Raw genomic sequence first — 17807 nt, forward strand, 5'->3', positions numbered from 1 at the left:
AAGAACTGTTACAGAAAATAAAGAATACAATTTACCATATCACTCACTGGTATGATGTACATTTTTAACTATGAGACGACCAAGTACTCACCTCCCCGAACTCCATTCTTTCGTTTTACTTTGGGCAAGAGAAAATGAGAGATTTAGCAAAATTTGAGATGTCACTGGGTAGAAGTTGGTAGGCAGCCACCAACCAGGGAAGTATATTATCAGTACTTCCTGCATGGGTATCGGGAGGGTTAGTGACGGCTGCATATTGAGCCAGCACTTCATTGGTTGTCAAGTTGCACTTCTCTGACCAAGGTAGCTGTCTTTTGTTGTTACCTCACACACATGTAGGCTGCTGGCATTCTGTCCATAAACATACAATCTCTCCTTGTCACATATAACACTTGACAGCGCTTAACTTACAGTTCTCATTCTTCATAATTATGGGTTTTCCTGTGATGAGCACTCTGTGCTACCCCTACATTTTAGTAAAATGGTAGGAGCAATAGATAAGAACAGTAGGTAGGAATATTAAGCAGGAGCATTTGATTGAAGCAATGGGGTAGAAGTAGTAGGTAGGAACATTAGGTGGGAGCTATAAGTAGAAGTTGTAAGTTGGAACATTAGGCAGAAACTTTTGGTAGACATATTAGTAGAAATGGTCTGGAGGAACATTAGGTGGGAGCCTCTGGAAACACTGCACTCGAGTTGCTGTCTGGCAGTGGCCTGTTAATGGTGGGAGCCTCTGAAAACACTGCATTCGAGTTGCTTTCTGGCAGTGGCCTGTTAAGGGTGAGGCACTAAAGGCTAAGAAGCGGCACATGAGTTTACCATTTATGGAGACTATTTTTGCCATGGCCATCCCTTTAAGGAAATTCTCAGAAGAAATGAATGTCAGAGATATAGATAGATAGACAGATAAATGAGATGTCACAGATGTGATTCCCTTGTGACTGCCTGTAACTGCTTAGCATAAAATGATTGCCATCAAAATGAGTTCACAATTATGGTGGAATGCCAAATCATAGTAAAGCTATAACCTAATCAGAACTCATAGTAACTTTATATGTCTTACTGTCAATTACAGTAAATCGTAATGCTGTGGTCCTCTGTCCATGTGGTCACCAAGGAATGCCAGATGATTTCCCAGACTTCATGGGATGAGTGAGGTTGATAGTACACTCTCCCAAAAAAGTATCGGCCCCTTTTCTCATCGATACAATGTATCACAGTGGACGAAACCTTCTGAACAGTAATTATGTAATCTGCATTGTGTTGGTAGGCTTGCCTTCCTAGTATCTGTGAGGTAGCCAGTTAATATGTTTGGCATAGTTTTCATTATAGTGAATCACCGTGCTCCATCCTTAGTAGAATTATATACAGTATTAATGTAGCAGAAATATATCAATGGCAGTCAAAGGATTTTACATTCTGGAAATCCATGACCAACACTAGTACCTGAAATTCATTGGAAAATTACAGATTCCTATGATAATTATGTCATCTGTTTTTGTCTTACTTGATCGCCATTTACTGCGTTTGCAAGGTAGCACCAGGAACAGATGAAGGAAGGCCACATCTGCTCACATCTGTTCTCTATCTCTCATGTAATGCACCGAAAACCACAGCTCCCTATCTACAACCAGGTCCCGTAGACCTTTCCATGGTTTATCCCACACGCACTTCACAGGCCCTGGTTCGGCCCATTGACAGTACTTCGACCCCAGTATAAAACTTTGTTCCAGATCACTCATTCCCATGCATGCCTTTCTCCCTCTTGCATGTTCAGGTCCATATCACTTAAAATGTCTTTCACTCCATCCATCCATCTCCAATTTGCTATCCCTGTTGTCCTTGTTCCCTCTACTTCTTACACATATATTCTTTGCTAACCTTTTCTCACTTATTCCCTCCATTAGTTAAAACCATTTCAGCCCACTCTTTTCAGCCACACTCTTTTTATTATCATGTATCTCTCTTACCCGTTCATCACTTTATTGATGAAACCATTTCATGCCACATATTGTCCTCAAACATTTCATTTCCAATATATCCATTCTCCCCACTGCCTTATCTGTAGCCCATGCCTCACATCCATATAACATTGTTGGGACTACTGTTCCTTCAAATACCCATTTTGCCCTCCTAGATAGAACTCTTTTTCTATACATTCTTCAGCACTCCCAGAACCCTTTGCCCCCTTCCCCACCTTATGATACACTTATGCTTCTATGGTTTCATTTGCTGCCATGGCCACTCCCAGTTATTTAAAACTTTACTACCTCTAATTTTTCCCCATTCAAATTCACACTCCAACCAACCTGTCCTGTCATAATGACTTAGATGATGTTAGACATTAGCAGTGCCTTATAGAAGTGAAACCAGTATTCTTAGAGATCTTTATTACCTGTTAAATTGAGTTTCTAGCTGTCATACTTAGAATATCCAACCCCTACATCATTGACACTATTCAGATGGTGGGACGCAAAGGCCACCAGTGACTGTCTCCACTTGTCATCCCACTGGTGTCCTAAGTTCCTTCTAGGCCAACAATGCAGTGTTGACCACGGCTTCTTGGCAATGCTGGATGATGATGTGACTGGCACATCACTTGGTCATTGCTGCCCAAATGTTTTCTATGAGGTTGAAGTATGGAGATCTTTGAGGATGTAGCAACAGTGTAATCTCCAGATGGTCTTGAAATCAGCATTTGATGACATTTGCTCTGTGTGCGGGTCTGATGTTCTGTACAAGGTAAAATAATGTTGCATCAAGGAACAGCAGCTACCTGACTGAAGGGATAAGCACCTCTTCCAACATCACAGCATACTTCACCCCTGTGAATCATCCCACATTAACATCGACTTGTTGCCCTATACCACCTGTGTGGATCCAACCTAAAAATCCAGCAGCTATTCTGTCGCTTCTGTGATGGGCTCTCACATCTCCACATCGTGTCTGTCAAAACACATCGAATGTCAGTGCGATTAGCAGATGAGGCAAATCTTTCAATGAGAATGAAAATGTTTCTAAACACTACATAGTCACACCTTGGTGATTATGACATTGTTGCAATACGTATGCCACATGTAGAGTTGCTAGTTTCCTCCTGTTGATTTGTGCACTGTAACAATCTCATTTATTAATCAGATTACAGCAATACATAAGAATGATAAAATGTTGCTGTGTATGATGAACCTGTATTCTAAACTGAAATATAAACAAAGTAGTGTTTGTGTATATTGTATGGCACTGGAGTAATGTAGTATGACAATATGATAAACACAGTAGGCTTTTAGAGTTTTTATGATGTTATGAGTTTACTTGGAAATATTTGATGCATAGATATCTCTTCATACTGAATGATTTTATTACAAGCATGAATAACACAGAATCACATACAATCAATGAGAGTGAAAGAGAGAGGGAGAGGAAGTTATTTACCTTGTGTTTATTCTGTGCCACAGCCACTTGTCAAAAAAGTCTTCTTATTGCACAATATGACATTATCCCAGAATGTGAGAGATTTATTGGTGCATTTTAGAATGTGCTCCATCCACTGCTCCGTATTGAGTTCTGTCAATGCTGGTTTGCCACTATACAGCCATGCAGACCACGTGTGTAATCAGTTTCTGATTGTTTGTTCTGTGAATCTGAGCTTTTGTTGTGCTTGTATGGTGGTTGTGGAGGTAAAAGGATCATCACTGATGGCAGCTGTGATGGCCATCCTGCTCAGCTGTTGTGCAGCAAGGGCAACCACTATGAGACTTATCCTTGGTGATGCCATTGTCATCATGCCTCCTAATTCATTGGGCTATTGTGTGATAGGAAATGCCAAGCTGCTGTGCTGTCTTCTTGTTGCTGCCTCTTGTTCCTTATGACGTGTCCACGGTGATTTTCAGTCCTATAGGTGTGCTTGGCGATGACATTTCGTAGTTTGTATCGGAAAATGTTCCATTTTCACCACAAATCATGAGATGATAAGCAATATTCACATTTGTTACCTCATAAGATGAGGTAGAAATTATATCAGAATACAGAAAATCATAATGATAATGTAATTGTATTTGGATATGGCATCATAACACACTTTAAATTACTTGCAAATGAATGTAAAATTGAATCATTGTGATTCTTGTTGCATTTGAAGTGGTTCAGATTGTAACCTCGGGTCATGCAAACATACCATGGTATGTTCCTATTTAGCAACCCATCCCTTAGGGCTGACATATTATTAGAGATACATAAATCAGTTGGTTACACATATGTTAGTGGTTTTGCATATGGTGTCACAATTCACTTCAGTTCATTACATTATGTGATGATAGGTGGTATACTGCAGATATAGTATACCTGGAAGGAAAGATGTAACTCAAGGTCAGAAATACATACCCAACTGAAAGTGTTGTTCATGGAGTATTGTGTTCATTTCCAGAAACATAAGGCCCAAAAGGGTTGTAACTTTTTTGAAAGAGTGTATATGCTTCTTTCAGCTTGGCCTGGAGGGGAGTTCTGGTCATTTGAGATTGTGATCTGGGAGCTTAGAGGTGTATAATGTAGTAGACATTAACACACCTGTTGCATGCCTAAAGGACCTTGATTCATCAACACACCTGTTGCATACCTAAAGGACTTTGATTTCTCAAACTTTGATATTATTTGGTTCAAGGTTTGTCTTCCAGCTACCACACCTTTCCTCTGTTATTGCTTTCCTAATTTTATTCTATCTATTATAATTTGTTGCAGTCTCCCGTGTTAACGAGGTAGCGCAAGGAAACAGACAAAAGAATGGCCCAACCCACCCACGTACACATGTATATACATACACGTCCACACACGCACATATACATACCTATACATTTCAATGTATACATATGTATACATACACAGACATATATATGCATACACAGACATATACATATATACACATGTACATAAGTCATACTTGCTGCCTTTATTCATTCCCATCGCCACCCCGCCACACATGAAATGACAACCCCCCTCCCCCTGCACACGCATGAGGTAGCGCAAGGAAAAGACAACAAAGGACACATTCGTTCACACTCAGTCTCTAGCTGTCGTGTATAATGCACTGAGGCCACAACTCCCTTTCCACAGCCAGGCCCCACAAAACTTTCGATGGTTTACCTCAGGCACTTCACACGCCCTGGTTCAATCCATTGACAGCACATCAACCCTGGTATACCACATCGTTCCAGTTCACTCTATTCCTTGCATGCCTTTCACCCTCCTGCATGTTCAGGCCCCGATTGCTCAAAATCTTTTTCACTCCATCATTTCACCTCCAATTTGGTCTCCCACTTTTCCTCGATATATCCTCTTTGTCAATCTTTCCTCACTCATTCTCTCCATGTGACCAAACCATTTCAGTACACTCTCTTATGCTCGCTCAACCACACTTTTTATGACCACACATCTTTCTTACCCTTTCATACTCGATCAAACCACCTCACACCACATGATGTCCTCAAACATCTCATTTCCAACACATCCACCCACCTCCGCACAACTCTATATATAGCCCATGCCTCATAACCATATAACATTGCTGGAACCACTATTCCTTCAATCATACCCATTTTTGCTTTCCGAGATAATGTTCTTGCCTTCTACACATTTTTCAGCGCTCCCAGAACTTTCACCCCCTCCCCCACCCTGTGACTCACTTCCACGTTCATGGTTCCTTCCGCTGCCAAATTCACTCCCAGATATCTAAAACGCTTCCTCCAGTTTTTCTCCATTCAAACTTACCTCCCAATTGATTTGTCCCTCAACCCTACTGTCCCTAATAACCTTGCTCTTATTCACATTTACTCTCAGCTTTCTTCTTTCACACACTTTACCAAACTCAGTCACCAGCTTCTGCAGTTTCTCACCCGAATCAACCACCAGTGCTGTATCATCAGCGAACAACAACTGACTCACTTACCAAGCCCTCTCATCCACAACAGACTGCATAGTTACCCCTCTCTCCAAAACTCTTGCATTCACCTCCTTAACAACCCCATCCATAAACAAATTAAACCACCATGGAGACATCATGCACCCCTGCCACAAACTGACATTCACTGAGAACCAATCACTTTCCTCTCTTCCTACCCGTGTATGTGATTGTTGTTTGTGTATATGAATGTATCATTTTGCTGTGTAACATTAGTTTGAGTGGTCAAGAACTGGAAGTTATAAATGAGTTCAGGTATTTGAGCTAAAAAAAGTTCAGTACAGATGGTAATGAGAGAGCTGAAACTGAGAGTAGCCATGCATGGGAGAAAAATTGCCAACACACTGAAAGCCTCTGTAAATTGAAAATGGCAGTGTTCAAGAATCTTGCATGAAGGGGCACTTGTTCCAAAACTGATATATGGATATGAAGCTCAAGTATACATTGATAAGTTAAAAAGAAGAGTAATAGCAATTGATAATTTGAATTGTATGATAGGAATTAGTAGGAAAGATAAAGAAAAAGATGTGGAATGGATAATTGGTTTGAAGAAATTGTTACAAAATGCATGGCAACAAGTCATTAGGATAGTCTAGTACTTCACTTGAAAGATCAAAGAGGAGCAGATGGCATTTACATTGAGAGAATTAATAAAGCTTAGGATTTATCACATGAGGATGCCCAGGAATAAGTTGGGATTGAATTCAGTGGAAGCTTTTGCTCTTTAGAGGTAGTGTGAATAAAGACACTGTCCTCACTTCATTAATCAGCTTAGAGTAATACTTTAGAATGGGCTAAAGATGTGATTTAGTTATTTATGAAGTTTTGTGTACCTAATTTGCCTCATTGACTGGCCACAGGTAGGTATACAGTGTGTTTGATATTCTGCCTTCCTTTGATGTACTGATTGTTAGCATAGTTCTAACATCTGTTTATGTCAGTGATGAAAACTTTATTGATATTTTGTTATTCTATTTTCAGCTGTGCATTGTACCCATGGCTTTAACCGAACTGGATTCCTGATATCTTCATATTTCATTATAAAAGAAGATTGGGGTGTTGATTTTGCTATAAGTGAGTTTGCTAAAGCAAGGTAAGTTGATGCATTCAGTAAGGTGTTTTATTTTTACATCTACCTTTTCTGACTTAGCACTGTCACATATGAAACATGATTAAGTCTTTGACAGAAAATTCTTTCTCGTCCCCTTTTATAAACTTCAGATGATACAGAATGATACAGGAGTGGAAGGGATATCCTCTACCCCATTTTCCACCTCTTTTAGTCACTTCCATTGAGATGCAGGAGAGTTTTCCCCATTATCCAAGAAAAAAAAGATGTATCTTAAAATGTTTGAAAATTTCATTTTTAGTTCATCACTTTTCATTAGAGCTGTCATTGATACTACTGATATCAATGTATCATTGATATTCTTCTTTTGATTATGTATCAGTGTCTTATGCTTTTGTATGTCACACATACATTTTAGTACTTTAGTTGTCTCTCCTTTAACCTTGATTACGATCTGCAGATGTCTGGGCATGGAATTGATAAGATTCCTGAAATATTCTATGTCCATGTTTTGGTTCCAGTAGGGTCTTGATCCTGAATGAGGCAAGGTATTGATGAGGTGTTTGAGGGAGTAGCCAGTTGATCATTCTGAGTGCTCAGTGCACCTAGAAATCTCACATGTACCCACAATTTCTTGCTTCCAGTCAAGAACATGGGCTTTTTCCTCCTTAGAAAGGTAAGAGCCAACCATCTTGAAGTGCAGGTGGAAGAAATAGCACCCAGAAGCGAATTTCCCAAAATGAAGTGCCAGTCAGGAAGAGTAAAGAAAGAACATCCTTCCCTCAAGATAGCCTGAGACATACTGAGGCAGGTTACTGGTGCTCACACTTGGAAACACTAGTTTCAGTACTCAGATGTGTGATGATTTCACCTGGAGAACATCTTGTGCTTGTACCCCAGTAAACCTTAGCCGTGTATACCCTTTGAAAACACATTGGGGACAAACAATTTTTTTTTTTCAATGACACTGTACCTACCTACTCACACCCTGCCCCAGGGGTTCCCCTCTATCTTTATTAGGCTCCTGCAACACTCCAGATGGGACCATGGCTTATAAAATGTTTTGATGTTTTTTATGTATTTATGTGGAGAGAGTAGTGCTTTGTGCCTTCATTATAGTAGTTGCGTCATGGCCATGAAGGGTCTTGGGATATGTTGAAACTGTTTGTAATTTTGTAGCGATGGGTGATGTCCATAACATAGATGGGAAAGTGTCACACATGTTTGTCTGGAGAGTATGTTCTCTGATGGGTGTATGTGTGATGGGTTGAGTTTTTAGACTGAGCTGGGAGGTTGGTTTTAGTACTAAATTTGTTGGGTTAGTTTGGTGTGTGGTGTGTATGTGTTTTGTCAGTGTTATATTGTTGGGGTGGTAGGATTTGTGAGTAGAGGTTACTGAAGTGTGAGGCAGGGGTAAGTTTTTTATTTCTACTTGGGGATTGGTGCTTAATTGTTGAATCTTTTTGATGTGAGGATTTTAGTGCTTTAACATGGAATTAAGTCCCAAGCACAGTGATATGAGATTATGTTGGGTAGATCTTCATTTCATTGGAATGGTGTTGTGTGTTTGTTGTTGCTAGGCAGCCAGTGGTTGTTCTTAGCGCACTATTTGGTTTGTTTTGCAGATTTGTTTCATATACTTTTGAGAGAATGGAAGACAAGGCAGGTGTGGCATAATTGAAAGCATAGCAGATAATCTGTTTGTAGAGGTTGTTGAGGGGCTCCTTTTCTTGTCTGATATCTAGTGCCAGTTAATATTATGAGGGCCGTTAGTCTGCTTTATAGTTGATGTTGTGAGTGAATATCGTGTGTATTGTATATGATGCCTAGAGTCATTTTTGTTTTTCTCAGTGGGTGAGATGGTCTATTTATTGTAACTGGAGGATATGAGTTAGATTCCAGTCTGGTGTGTCATTATATATTTTGAGTATGTTATGACTGGATTGGATATATTTTCATCAAATTTGACCCAGGATTTCTCATATTTGTAAATTGTTCTTAAGGCAAACTTACAGATTATGTTTAGAATATCTCGTGTTCATAAAAACTTTCTGCGTGTGATACAGCATCAACAATAAAAGTAGATGGATAAGATTCATACTTATATAAACACCTTGGTATTGAAGTTGCAATTCTGATTTTGTAGTTGTAGATGCTGGACAGAGCAGAAAAGTGTTATTCCTAGGTTCAAAGTAGGTCATTATCATAACAAGGTCTCTGATTATGTGATATCAGCACCAAGGGTTACCAGGGATTAGGACTTTCATACCAGGGCTAGTGAATTCATTGTCATACCCCAGAAGCAGAAAACTTTTATAATTTGTTGGTTGTTGATACTTTTACTGAGGAATTTCATAACTTATTTCCTCTTCTTCATTATTCAACTTTTGCATTTTTAGCACATCCTCCAACTGGCAACTGATATGCAGGGTTTATATTTCACTATGATACTTTCCAGACATCCTGGCATTTACAAGGGCGATTACATACGTGCACTTTATGAGCGATCAGGGGATGATCCTAATGAAGCTCCTCCTCCACCACCACTCCCTGACTGGTGTAATGGTTAGTAAATTTGATTTATTTTTTTTGGATTCACATTTTAGTCCACATGATATTTTGAAGTTGCTTTTATTTACTTTTTATGGTACATCTGCTTGAATGTGGAGTAAAAGAAACCTGTTGGTTGACTAGATTCTCTTTTCATATGAATAGATTTTGCAGATAGCATACGGCTAATGATGGCATTTTTACTAATTAAAGACAAAAGATTACAGAACATCAGAGCAGACTGATTCATTCATGACATTTAAAAAACTTTCACTGCACATAAACATGAGAACTATGATTTTTTATTTTCTGCTATTTACAGTGACCGGATGTCATATGCTAGATGGTTAAATCCATTCAGAGCAAATAAAAATGATGTTGAAATCTCTTTTACCTATGCTTTCCCACTCAACTATGGGATATCAAATGATAACCTTTTAGAGGATTTTATGCATACTTTATACATGAAACACCTGGTGAACATTGATAATGGGAAAGTTGTCTTCTTAAGACTCACCAAAGTTGAATGATAGAGGCTTCTCATAAAAGTCCTCTTCATAGGCTCACTATAGTTGAATGGTGCAGGCTTCCTGTGTAAGGGAAATTATGATGGGTCTGTTGAAATTTCATATGTTAGATATGTTGAAGGAAGGTAAATTCATATAAGGACTATTTATTCCTTAAAGGAAAATTAGTGAAGCTTCAGTTTTTGGGTTCACGTGCAACTTATTGATGGTATGTTGAAGCCAGCTTCAAGAAGTGCGTGTTTTCTCACTCCACTCAAGCTTGTGATTTATTTAACAACAGATCATCCAGTTTAGGATTAAGTTTTAGCTGATAAAGTTTGTTTTGATTCACATGATGTAGAACCATCACCTTTGTTGTATCCTTATTTATTGAATGTAGAATCATCACCTTTGTAGTATCCTTATTCATTCATTTAAAGAGTCTGCTAATCAAGCTGGGTATTTATTGGAGTATGCATTACAACAGATGTCTGGTGTAGTAGACATCTGTCACTTTCACAAAGTCCTTTGGACAGTTTTTATTTTTTTATGAGCAAAGGTTGTAAATTGTGGTTGCTGATTGATTCTATTGTCACATATTTATTTGAGCAATAGAAATTTGTTCTCAGGCAATTGAGTGATATGTAAAACATTTAGCATGTCTGTGATGTTAGCTTTAACTAAAAGATAGTTAAACACACAACTTATAATTTTCATCTGTGAGAATTCTTAGGAGAATGAGTTTTGTAATCCCTTTCTTCTGTTTTCCTTTAACCCTTAAACTCCCCTAATGATTGTAATGGACTTTCCTGTGTCTGAAAAAAAAAATCAGAAAAATAACGAGTATATCATCCAAAACTAGAGAAAAGTCCTAAAAAAGTTGTTTTCTTTCCCCTTTATTGATATGGTAGGTTTTTACATTAATTGGGATGAGGCAGGCATATGGCCTGTGTATGATAATTGTTTTATTTTCAGGCCTGATTTTACTTAACTCATTAGAGGCAGGTAATATAACCTGACATTCATACAGTAGAAGCCAGGCAACATTATGTAACGTTGGGCTATTTTGCGTTCTCATTGTTTTTTGAATTTTGTCGATGTGGCATCTTTGTCATCTACTATCATGATCTCCACCCATACCTGTAGACAGCTACTCTTGCTTGCTTATCCGCAGTCAGTGCCACTATTAGCTGTTATCTAATGTTTGTATACCAGGGTCACTGTGCTGTCACTGGACAGAGTCAGGGAATACGAAGTGTCTGGGGTAAACCATGGAAATGTCATTGAGGCCAGGATGTAGATAGGGAGTTGTGGTTTTGGTGCACTACACGTGACAGCTAGAAACTGAGTGTGAATATTCGAATGTGGTCTTTTTTGTCTGTTTTCCTCATGCTACCTTGCTGATGAAGGGGGTGGCGATGCTGTTTCCTGTGGGCCGGGGTAGCAACGGGAGTGCATGGAGGCAAGCAAGTATGAATATGTTCTTGTGTATATATATGTATATGTCTGTGTATGTGTATGTATATGTTGATATGTACATGGACGTTTATGTATATATATGTGTATATGAGTGGATGGGCCATTCTTCATCTGTTTCCTGGCGCTACCTTGCTAACACGGGAAACAGCAATTATGTATGATAGATATAAAGAAATATTTATTGATAGGTGTGTAAAAGAGAGACTTTTGGATGTAATTGTGCTGAGAGGGGCAACTGGAAGGATGTCTGATCACTATCTTGTGGAAGCAATGGTGCAGATTTGTTCAGGTTTTAGGAAAAGAAGAAACAATATTGGTGAGAGTAAGTGAACTTTGAAAGGAGATGTGAGAAGAAATACAAGGAGAGCTGGAGTGTAGAAAGACTTAAGGTGAGATTAAATGAAGCAAGGGAGTGGGTGAGGAATGGTAGGTATCTAGGGAAGCAGTGCTATTGTGCTTGAGAGATGCTTGTGGTATATGAAAGATTGGTGCGCAGATTAGAAAGGGTATTGAGGAGGGGGATGAAGAAGTAAAGTTGCTAGTTAAAAGAGAAAAGAGAGGCCTTTGGGCAGGACTTCAGAAGTGCAAATGATTGTGGAATGTGTAAAAGACAGGAAGTTGCTGGGGTTGAAAAAAAAAAAAGAGGGCAAATGAGAGTTGAATGAGTGAGTATCAGTTAACTTTAGGGAGAATATGTTGATGTTTTGGAAGGATTTTTGTGTGAAAGACAAAAGAACAGATAGGAACGTCAGTGAAGGAGACAAAAAGGGAAGTGATAACAGGTACTGATGAAGTGAGGAGGAGACGGAGTGAGTATTTTGAATTTGTTTTATAATAGGGTGGCAGATGTAGAGTTTTTTGGTTGGGGTGGCATTTGAAGTGAGAGTCATGAAGTGTGATTTGGTGAAGAGAGAATAGGTGGTGAAAGCCTTAAATAGGATGAAATGTGGCAAGGCAACTGGTGTGGATGGTATTGGAGTTGGATTTATTAAGAAAGCGGATGCCTGTGTTGTTGATTGGTTAGTTAGGATTTTCATTGTTTGTATGGATCATGATGAGGTGCCTGAGGATTGGCCAAATGCATGTATAATGCCATTGTATAAAAGCAATGGGATAAAGGTGAGTTTTCAAAACTACAGAGGTATAAGGTTGTTGGATGTATCTGGTAAGATGTATATGAGGATAGTGATTAAGAGAGTGAAGGCCTGTACAGAGCATCAGACTGGAGAGAAACAGTATGGTTTCAGAAGTGGTAGAGGATGTGTTGATCAGATATTAGCCCTGAAGAATTTATGTAAGAAATACTTAGTAAAATGGATAGATTTGTATGTGGCATTTATAGATCTGGAGAAAGAAAAATTGATGGATTTGTATGTGGCATTTATGGATCTGGAGAAAGCCTTTGATTGGATTGATAGGGATGTCTTGTAGGTCTTTAGAATATATAGTATGGGAAGAAAGCTGCTAGAAGCACTGAGTAATTTTTATCTGGAGTTTTTGAGTAGGAAAAAGGAAAGTGATGTCTGATGAATTTGTTTTTCCAGTATTTCCAGTATTTTGATTTTATTGGACCTTCTTCAGGTGTATTGAACTTATATTCCAGTAAATTTAAAGATAGTCTGAAGTGGTCACTTGGGTTGGTCACACAATGGAGTGCTGTATGTACTTTTAAATGTAAATGTGTTTGTACAGTAATAGAACAAAGTAGAGTAGTACGGTGATTTTTTGTACATGAATTGTACTATTCTCATACCAGTTGAAGATGGTTTTACTGGTACCTGTAGCAATTGTGGGGCTAGAAGGGATGGTGAACCAGGCTGTGGTGGTGGTGTTGTGGGTGGAGACAATTTTGGAGGTACCTGCAAATTTCACTTTGTAATGAATACGACCTTTATGATCATGCTTACAAATTGCACTGGTTTTTTTTGGAACAAAAGTGTCACATATTACAGCACAAGTAAGAGACATTGATAGAGTAGCTAGAATGAAAGAACCTCCATAAGGTAGAAATACTGTACTGAGCTGAAAACATTTACAGTCATGATATTTCATTACAGTGCAATGAAATATTTACTTTATGGTAATAGATTATTATTTTTGTTGACTGTAATGTCATTGATTCCATATGATTGAGAACACAGTATTCCAGACATTCATTCATTATGCAGTAGGGATGTTTCTCGTTGAAAACTTTAGATATCATATTTCTTTTGGTGACTGCAAGTGTGGATTGCTGTGGACTATCTGATTTATCAGACTAATTCCAGAAAATCTTTTAATTGTCCAATTTGGCTTTGGGTGTCTGATATAGCATATTTCCAGTATATTCAGTATCTAGGATAGTGGGGTTTCCCTTTATTCTTAACTTTCCTCACCAACTGATACACATTGTAAGTGTTCCTCATAATAACTAATTCATCGATCTACATTTTGTCTGCAGGGTTACTTTGTATGCAGGACCCTCAGGTGGATGATTTTGCACTTATAATGATGGTTTTTTAGGATGCTAAAGATAGCAGAATATTTTCCTACAGCTTCCTAGCAATGGAATAGACCTCTATAAGCCTGTGAATTGTATCATAAGTCATTAGGATATTCAGATAGAGATGGGAAAAGTTAGGACATCATTTGTTGTTGGCTACAATTCTTTGAAGTCCCTCTGTCACTGTTGATCACAGTGTAAGGGTTAATCACACCTCGTGCAATATGAAAAGTCTTTATATTTCTATCATTTTTCTTGAATGTCTCCCTCCAGCTTTAACTGCATTCAAAGAAAGTTTAAAATCATCCCACATTCTAACAGGTGCAGGGAAGTTATTCATTTCTAGGCAAATCTTGTGTAAAATCAGTGCAGTATGTAAAGATTTAGACCAACATTATTGCTACATATCAGTAACTTTAGTGTTGAGTGAAATTAAGAAATTCTATGATTTGAATAGAAGATGTAGTAAACTCAGATTTGAAGATATTTTACATTATTTTGTCTTTTGCGTAATTACATGAATTCTTCCACAGAATTTGATGATAGCACCTTAGATGATGATGGTGATCCAGTGAAAGGTAGCAAAAAGCATGAAAGGACCAAGAAAGACCCTGTCTTCATGGAGGGTATTTCAGGAGTAAGCCCAATAACCCAGCAACAAAAACTTAAAGAAATTCAGAAAAGAATGAAGCAGATGTGTGGTTGGAACAGGTGAGGAAAATAGAATTTTCTTGTTACATATTGTTTTATAGTCCATGGAAAAACTTTCATTCTGTAAGAAGGGGAGAAAGAGTTCTACCTCTGTATTCCCTGTGTCATAGAAGGTGACTAAAAGGGGGGACTTGAAAAAAATACCCTCATTGTATTTCATTTTCTAAAAGAAGGAACAGAAGGAGCCAAGCAGGGAGTGCTCATCCTCCTTTAAGGCTCAGGCTAGGGTGTGTACATGTGTTTGGATGTAACGAAAAGGAGTGGAAAAATAGGTTGTACATTTGAGGAAAGAAACCTGGATGTTCTGACTCTGGGTGAAATAAAGTTCAAGGGTAAAGGGGAAGAGTTGTTTGGAAATGTCTGAGAAGTAAAGTCAGGGTTTGGTGAGACCACAAGAGTTAAGGAAGGAGTATTACTACTCTTAGAAGTTGGAGTTGTGGGTGTGATAGTGTAAAGAAATGAAGTGTAGATTGATGTGGGTAAAAATGAAAATGGATAGTGAGAGATGGGTGATTATTGCTACTTATGCACCTGGCCATGAGAAGAAAGGTCATGAGAGGCAAGTGTTCTTGGAGCAGCTGATTGAGTGTGTCAACAATTTTGATGTAAGAGGCTGGATATTAGTGATGGGTGATTTAAATGCAAAGGTAATACGGCAGTTGAGGGTACAATTGGGGGGGCATGTGGTATTCACTGGTACGAATAGAAATGGTGAAGAGCTTATGGAATTATGTGCTGAAAAAGGACTTGCAATTGGGAATGACTGGTTTAAAAAGAAGGATGTATACAAATATATGTATATGAGTAGGAGACATACAGGTATATGTATGTGCGTAGGAGAGATGGTCAGCGAGTATTATTGGTTTACACATTAATTGATAGTAATTAGAGAGAGACTTATGAATGTAATTATGCTGAGAGAGGTAGCTAGGGTGTCTGATCACATCTTGTTGAGGTAAGCATGAAGATTTGTAGAGATTTTCTGAAAAGAGGAAACAGTGTTGGTAAGAAGACAGTGGTGAGAGTTAGTGAGCTCGGAAAAGAGCTTGTGTTAAGGAATGCCATGAGAGATTGGGTGTACAGTGGCAAAAGGTGAGAGTAAGTGGCAAAAGGTGAGTGGGAGGTATTTAGGGAAGCAAGGCTGGCATATGCAAGAGATGCATGTAGCATGTGAAAGGAGAAAGATGGGCAGATTGGAAAGGGAAGTGAGTGGTGGGATGAAGAAGTAAAAGTTGCTTGTGAAAGAGAAAAAAGATGTGTTTGGGTGGTACTTATAGGGAAGGAGTACAAATGATTGGGGTAAGTGTAAAAGTGGCAGGAGGTCAAGGGGAAGGTGTGGGTGTTGAAAAACAGGGCAAATAAGAGTTGGGGCAAACAAGTATCAGTAAACTTTGGGGAGAATAAGATTTGCAAAAAACAAGAGAACAGATAGAAACAATGATGAACGGGCAAAAGGGAAGTGATAACAGGTAATGATGATGTGAGGAGGAGATGGGGTATTCTGAAGGACTATTGAATGTGTTTTATGATAGAATGCCAGAGGTAGGGTGTTTGGGGTTGGGTGGTATATTGAATGCATTTTATGATAGAATGACAGAGGTAGGGTGTTTGGGGTTGGGTGGTATGCAAATAGAGTCATGGAGAGTGGTTTGTTGGAGAAAGAAGAGGTGGTGAAAGCCTTACATGAGCTGAAATGTGGCAAAGGGCCTCTAGAATTGTAGTTGAATTTATTAAAAAAATGGGGTGACTATGTTGTTCATTGGTTGGTAAGGATTTTCATTTGTATAGATCATGGTGATGTGCCTGAGGATTGACAGAATGCTTGTATGGTGCCACTTGTATAAAGGCAAGGGGGATAAGGGTGAGTGTTCAAACTACAGAGGCATAAGTTTGAGTATACCTAGTAAGGATATTGATTGAGAGGTTGAAAGCATGAGCAGAGCATCAGATTGGGGAGGATTAGTGTGGTGTCAGAAATGGTAGAGGATGTAAGGATCAGGATTTTGTTTTAAGGAATATATGTGAGAAATACTTATGGAAACAGACAGATTTGTATGTGGCATTTATGGATATGGAGAAAGTATACGATAGGGTTGATAGAGATACCTTATGGAAGGTCTTAAGAATACAATTTATGGGAGGAAACTTGGTCAAAGCATTGAGTTTTTATCAAGGGTTGAAAGCATGTGTATGAGTGGAAAAGAGGAGAGCTAATGGTTCCTACTGAGGGTTGATAAGGTTGATCTATGGCAGGGGTTTGTATTGTCACCATGGTAGTTCACTTTGTTTATGGATCGGGTGGTGAGGGAGGTAAATGTGAGAGTCTTGGAGAGAGAGGTGAGTATGCAGACTTTGGGGGATGAGAGGGCATGGGAAGTGAGTCAGTTGCTGTTTACTGATGATACAGCACTAGTGGTGGATTTGTGTGAGAAACTGCAAAAGTTGATGACAGAGTGGCATTGGGTATGAAAGTAGGAAGTTGAGTTAATGTGAATAAATGCAAGGTTATTAGGTTTTGCAGTTTTGAAGGGCAGTTTAGCTGGAGTGTGAATTTGAATGAAGAAAACTTTGAGGAAGTTAAGTGTTTTAGATACAAGGGAATGGACATGGTGGCAAATGGATCTATAGATATGGAAGTGAGTCATAGGATGGGTTAGGGGACAAAGGCTCTGGGAGCACTGATTAATGTGTAGGAAAGTTGTCTGGGATGGCAAAAATGGGTTTACTTTAAGGAATAGTAGCCCCAACAGTATGGTATGGATGAGGCATGAGCTATAGTGAAGCTGTTAGGAGGAAGATAGATGTTTTGGAAATGAAATGTTTAAGTATTATATTGGTGTGGGGTGGTTTGATCAAGGAAGTAATGAAAGGGTAAGAGAAATGTCAGGTGATGAAAAGATTGTGGTTGAGAAAGCTGAAGAAGGTGTGCTGAAATAGCTTGGACAAATGGAGAGAATGAGTGAGGAAAGGTTGACAAAGAGGATATACATATCAGAAGTGGAGGGAACAAGAACAGGGGACCAAATTGGAGATGGAAAGATGGAGTGAAAAGATTTTGAG

General features: G+C 38.8%; 1 protein-coding gene across 2 annotated transcripts in view; it reads left to right on the top strand.

Moving 5' to 3' along the window:
• mRNA-cap (mRNA capping enzyme) overlaps nt 1–17807 on the top strand; it is a 96767-nt gene that overhangs the window by 17680 nt on the left and 61280 nt on the right. For both annotated transcript variants that reach the window (XM_071696986.1, XM_071696984.1), the window contains exons 4-6: nt 6932–7043; nt 9478–9584; nt 14570–14747. In XM_071696986.1, coding sequence (XP_071553087.1) covers nt 6932–7043; nt 9478–9584; nt 14570–14747 — 397 coding nt within the window. The remainder of the gene's footprint in view (nt 1–6931; nt 7044–9477; nt 9585–14569; nt 14748–17807) is intronic.

This window comes from Panulirus ornatus, chromosome 4, assembly GCF_036320965.1.
Source record: "Panulirus ornatus isolate Po-2019 chromosome 4, ASM3632096v1, whole genome shotgun sequence".
Taxonomy (NCBI): Eukaryota; Metazoa; Arthropoda; class Malacostraca; order Decapoda; family Palinuridae; genus Panulirus; species Panulirus ornatus.